This window comes from Parasteatoda tepidariorum, chromosome 5 (genome assembly GCF_043381705.1).
Source record: "Parasteatoda tepidariorum isolate YZ-2023 chromosome 5, CAS_Ptep_4.0, whole genome shotgun sequence".
Lineage (NCBI taxonomy): Eukaryota > Metazoa > Arthropoda > Arachnida > Araneae > Theridiidae > Parasteatoda > Parasteatoda tepidariorum.
In genome coordinates this window covers 4,556,475-4,562,037 of record NC_092208.1, presented here as the reverse complement: position 1 = coordinate 4,562,037, position 5,563 = coordinate 4,556,475, and the positions used below count along the sequence as shown (strand labels likewise).

General features: G+C 35.8%; 1 protein-coding gene across 1 annotated transcript; it reads left to right on the top strand.

Moving 5' to 3' along the window:
* The first annotated feature begins 4,726 nt into the window (after nucleotides 1-4,726).
* LOC122270616 (uncharacterized) lies at nucleotides 4,727-5,347 on the top strand. The gene has a single exon (XM_043048670.1). The coding sequence runs from the start codon at nucleotides 4,727-4,729 to the stop codon at nucleotides 5,345-5,347; it is 621 nt and encodes a 206-aa protein (XP_042904604.1).
* The last annotated feature ends 216 nt before the right edge of the window (nucleotides 5,348-5,563 follow it).

The window sequence follows — 5,563 nt, the reverse complement described above, 5'->3', positions numbered from 1 at the left end:
TGAAAAACTGAATCGCTTATAGCAAAATTGAAAACAATGACTAACGCTTAACCGATCAGAACATTCCATTTCGTTTTTCGCTCATCCCTATTGAATGAATGAATTAATATTTGGAAAAAAACTGTATTAACATCAAGTGTCATTCACTACCAAGTTTTAAAAAAATATGTATTTGAACATGAGTGGATGAATAAAAAGTATTTTATGAACGAATGAAATTTTGAGCAAGTGGTACGGAGAGTATGAAATAATAGTAGGAATAGAAAAAAAGGAAGGAATGTACAAAACTAAGCTTGAAAATTATCTACTTTTTATTACTTTTGCTTACTCTGAATAAAAAAATAATTTATTTTTTTAAAATTGAACTTTCTCAGTTGTGTAACTGACAAAACGCATAGATACATTATCACAAAAACATATCGGTTCAACACTAAAACGGCACATCTGCAAACTTATTATGCTTGCAGATGCGTCGTTTTAGTGTTGAACCAGCTATATTGGTTGCTAAAAAATTAACCGACAAGCTATGTCCTGGTATGAAAAAGGCGATGATTAAATGATTTCTTTCCATCTTTTCCTGACTCTGCTTTTTCAAACATTTTGTCAGGACGCAAGAAGGGCTATCTACATCACATGTTTATTATTCCAATCGTTTGACATACAGTAAGATGTGACTCGTGATTTATCGCTATCAATTCAAGACAATTTTTGAGCAAATTATACTGAACTGATGATGAAATAAGAATGGGGAAAAATAAGAATTTTTCTATTATTTCTTTTTCAACCGATTGGCAAAATGGGTCTTGTTTTGGGTTGTATGGCGTGCGCACTTTATTTGGACGTCATCACACTTTTCAACTGTGTTTAAGAATAATAGTAAACAGTGCGCATGCGTCGTCATTGCATGCGTTGCTACGGCGACAGCTGCTGTTAGAATTTTTTTTTCTTTTTATTTACACCAGCAGTCATTCTTAATGTATTCACATGATAATAATTTAAAGTATTTTTATATTCTTTTCATTATTTAACGTATAATTACTGTCTTGGCGGTACTTTTAATATAAATATGAATACTGACGATAGAAAAGTATTTGGTGACGTCTCGGAACACGTACATAGGCAGGATTTGAAAACCAATCTGACGACAAGCATCAATCATCAGCATAAAACTATAAAAATAGGTAACAAACTCATACTGACATAAATCCTCTACTTTAAAAATGCTTAAATCGACCCGAAAAGAAAAATTTATGAAACTTTGAGTTTGAAACCATGTTTATGGTGTCGGCTATTCCAAATTTATTTAAAATCATACTACAAAACTTGTGCAAATTCCAGAGACCGACACCAACTGCGAAATTGTTATAAGAGTGGACCTTAAATTTAGCACGAAATACGCAGAAAGAAATTACACTTTGAAGTTGGCCTGAATTCGAGGTTGGTATTTTAAAGGCCTGATTTCTTAGGACAGGTCGGAGTTACAAAACGTTTGAAGCGAGGGCTAACCCCTGATTGGTCAATTTGTGAGTTAGACAGCATACGTCATCGAACGCTCAGCTTGAACGACGACTGACGTCCGAATCAACTGCAATTGGATTACAACGTAACGTTAACGACAGAAGCAATGGCGGACTGAAAGTAATATAAAATGCCAGAAAAGGGAATAAAGCATATTTTTAGCCAAATATTGATAGAATCAACAAATTAAGGTTATTGCAAGCAATCTAAATTTATGCATTGCATGATTTTTGTTCATCTGCTTTTGGCAACAGTTGTTGTTGTAATTTTAAAAATATCAATAGAAACGTCTCTTTCTTGTTTCGACGATCGTTTGTCTCTTGTTATAATCTTTATTAAAATATTTCTTTTTTCTCCAAATGATCTGTTTATTTACAATTATAATTTAATTTCAACACGTAATCAGCACGACGCTTTGTGTAAATAAACATTAGAAATACGGATCTAAGAATACAGGCAACACATTAGCACAAATCGCCACTATGGAAGAATATAAATTGAAGAAGTTAAACGGCGATAGTTATCATGCATGGGCAATAAGTGCCCCTGCACTGATGATGCTAAAGAAATGCTGGGAGGCAGTTGAACCTGGCTATGGCCTTGCAGAGTCCGAAAATGAAAGAAAGAAAAGTGATGAAGCATTAAGCCTAATGTTCTTGATTGTAGAAGATACGTTTTTGGATGATATTGGCAACTGTGCCAAGGCGACGGACGCATGTATTGTATTGAAAGATATGCATACTAAATTTGGATTGCTGCATGTTTTGCAGTTAATGAAGGATTTTTTTAACATTACCTTGAAGCCTGTTGAAACAATTGAATCATATTTGACCAGATTGATTGAAATGCACCGAAAACTGTAGAGTGGTGGTTACGCTTTCACCGACAGATAAGTTGCCCTCGTCATGCCGTAATAGGTCTGCCAAAATCATATGAAAGCTTAATCCTGAATTTAGAGAAGGACGAAGATAATTTGACAACAACCATTGTGAAGTCTAGACTATTAGTCGAAAAAAAGAACATATAGAAATATGCCCATTGCTAAAGAGCAGGAAGAACGTGCACTTCACACAAAAAACTATACTCAAAAAAGACCAATGCAGAAAAACTCTGTAAAGAAATGGACAGCAAAAAGAAGCAACGAAACAGATTTGAATTTTAAGAAAACTGTCAGGTGTTTTAGTTGCGTAGAATGGGGTCACATCTCCAAAAATTTTGAAGAAGCACAACAAAGAAATCAAAGCAGTGCCAAGACTGCTATAGATTTAAAAACGAACTGGGCCTTATTAACAAATAAATTTAAAGCTGAAGACTCAACAATCTGGATTCTAGACAGTGGTGCTACAGAGCACATGACGTCAGACAGAAAGAAATTCGAATCGCTAACTGATTACACCTCAGTAGTAGAAGTGGCGAATTCTGAAAAAGTTCAAGTTACCGGAACAGGAAACATCACTATTTCAGTTCAAGAAGATTCTACCAAAAGCAACATTAATCTTGCAAATGTATTGTATGTACCAGACTTGGGCGGAAATTTGCTGTCGATTGGCAGGATTGAAGAAAAAGGTTTTAAGATTGAATTTGCCCATGGTGAAGCAAAAATACTGGCAGAAACTGGTGAAATTGTTTTGAGAGCTAGAAGACAGGGAAGACTATATATTATAGAAGAAGATTGTCCTGCAGCGTACATTTCAACGATCCAGTCGAATGGACTCTGGCATCGCAGGCTAGGACATCCTTCCCCAGACATCTTGAAAAACTTAATAACCACTAAAAGTAAACAAGAATTCAATCCTGAAATTAACAAGCCATGCTCTGTGTGCATTCAAGGAAAGATGAAGAGTAAGAAATTTCCAAAAATCTCTAACACACGAGCTAACGAAGCATTTGAAATTGTCCACTCTGATGTAGTTAGAAAGATTTCACCGCCATCACTGGGAGGATCAAATTACTTTGCTGTGTTCACCGATGATTTTTCTCGTTACTCTACAGTGTATCCAATCAAAACTAAAGATGAAGTCATAATGAAGTTTGATGAATACAGGAGAATGGCGGAAAATTTTCACAGCAAAAAGATAAAAATTTTAAGAAGTGATAATGGAGGTGAGTTTAAGTCACAAAACTTTAACAACTATCTTATCAAACATGAAATTCAAAGGCAGCTAACTGTGCCGGAATCCCCTCAACATAATGCAATTTCAAAAAGGATGAACCAGACTTTGATCAACATAGCCAGATGCCTTCTCATAGAATCAGAAGCAAAGCCAGAATTCTGGGCTGAAGCTGTGTGCACAGCATCTTATCTCCGAAATAGACACCCATCTACTACAATTGGAAGAAGTACGCCAGAAAAGTTATGGTCAGATAAAGAAACGACCTTCGATCACTTGAAAGTTTTTGGATATCGGGCCTGGAGCCAACAACAAGTTAAAATGACAGAGGAGTCCAACCAACTAGAACATGATCTAGAAGATTCCAATAAAATAGTCTTTCGAAGTGATTCTGCCAGAAGAAGCACAAGAGTTATTAAAAACCCCTGCACACTTGCAAGATTATGTACTTTACAAGGCAAAAGAAGCATGTTCCACAAATGCAAAGCAATTTCATAGGGACCCTGTAGCATTGGAAGAGGCTCTAACATCATAAGAAGCAAATTTGTGGCAAAGGGCCATAGATGAAGAAATTAAAAACTTACGTTGTGTCCAAACGTGGGAACTTGTTACCAAACCACCAAATGTTAAGCTAATCAGTTCTAGATGGATATTTCGGAAAAAGAAAAAGCTGAGGCAGGAGATTGTGATAAATTTAGAGCTAGACTGGTAGCTAAAGGTTACATGAAAGTTCCTGAAATTGACTTTCAAAAAACATTCTCTCCCGTGATCAATTTAAAATCTATCAGGATCTTATTGGCATTAGCTGTGGAATGTGAAATGGATATTCATCAAATGGACATAACTGCTGCTTACCTGAATGGTTCTTTAAAAGAAGACATTTACATGAAACAACCTGAAGGAGCCATAGTGCCAGGCAAAGGACATCTTGTCTGCCAACTTAATAGAAGCCTATATGAATTGAAACAATTTGGAAGAGAGTGGAATGCGTGTTTCGAACGTTTTTGAAAGATTATGGATTAACACGTTCTAAAAGTGATCGATGCATTTACTATCATCCAAATAAAACACTTTACCTTGGCATATATCTTGATGACATGCTTATTATTGGAAATCCAGAAGCCATAGACATGTTTAAACTTAAGGTTGAACAAGAGCTTAGAGCAAGAGATCTTGGAAAAGTAGGTGAAATCTTATCGATGAAATTGAAAAGGTATGCTGATGGATCCTTAACCTTAGACCAAACATCCTATGTTGAAGAAGTATTGAAGACCTTTGATGCAACCTTTTTCAGAGGAGCATCAACTCCCTCAGACCCAAGTGTTAAACACTATAAGTTAACCGATGCTGACTGGAAGGAAACTAAAGAAACATCGAACAAAATTCCATTCAGGCAGGCGATAGGCAGTTTACTGTATCTTGCCTGTGGTATTCGCCCTGACATTGCTTATAGTAGTCCAACTTATATGAGCCAGTTCCACGAAAGATCTTCTGAAAACCTTAGGCGAAGTGTCCAACAACTATTCAGGTATCTTAAACAAGCAAAACATCTCTGTTTGACGTATAGAAAAACTCAAAAGAAGCTAGAAGTATTTTCCGATACAGACTGGACAGCAGATTGCATTGACAGAAACCCATTTAGTGGTTATGTGGTCATTCTTGGGCGTGCTGCGGTGTCTTGGCCTAGTAAGAAACAGTATTGCACTGCATTGTTGTAAAATGTACTGTAATGTAAAATACCAGAACAGGGAATAAAGCATATTTTTAGTCAAATATTGATAGAATCAAGGTTATTGCAAGCAATCTAAATTTATGTATTGCCTTATCTGCTCATCTGCTTTTGGCATCAGTTGTTGTTGTAATTTCAAAAATATCAATCGAAGCGTCTCTTTCTTGTTTCGACGATGGTTTGTCTCTTGTTATAAACTTTATTA

What these genes read in the sequence shown, in the direction of transcription:
- LOC122270616 (XM_043048670.1), top strand. Translation starts at nt 4,727, where the DNA reads ATGCTTATTATTGGAAATCCAGAAGCCATAGACATGTTTAAACTTAAG.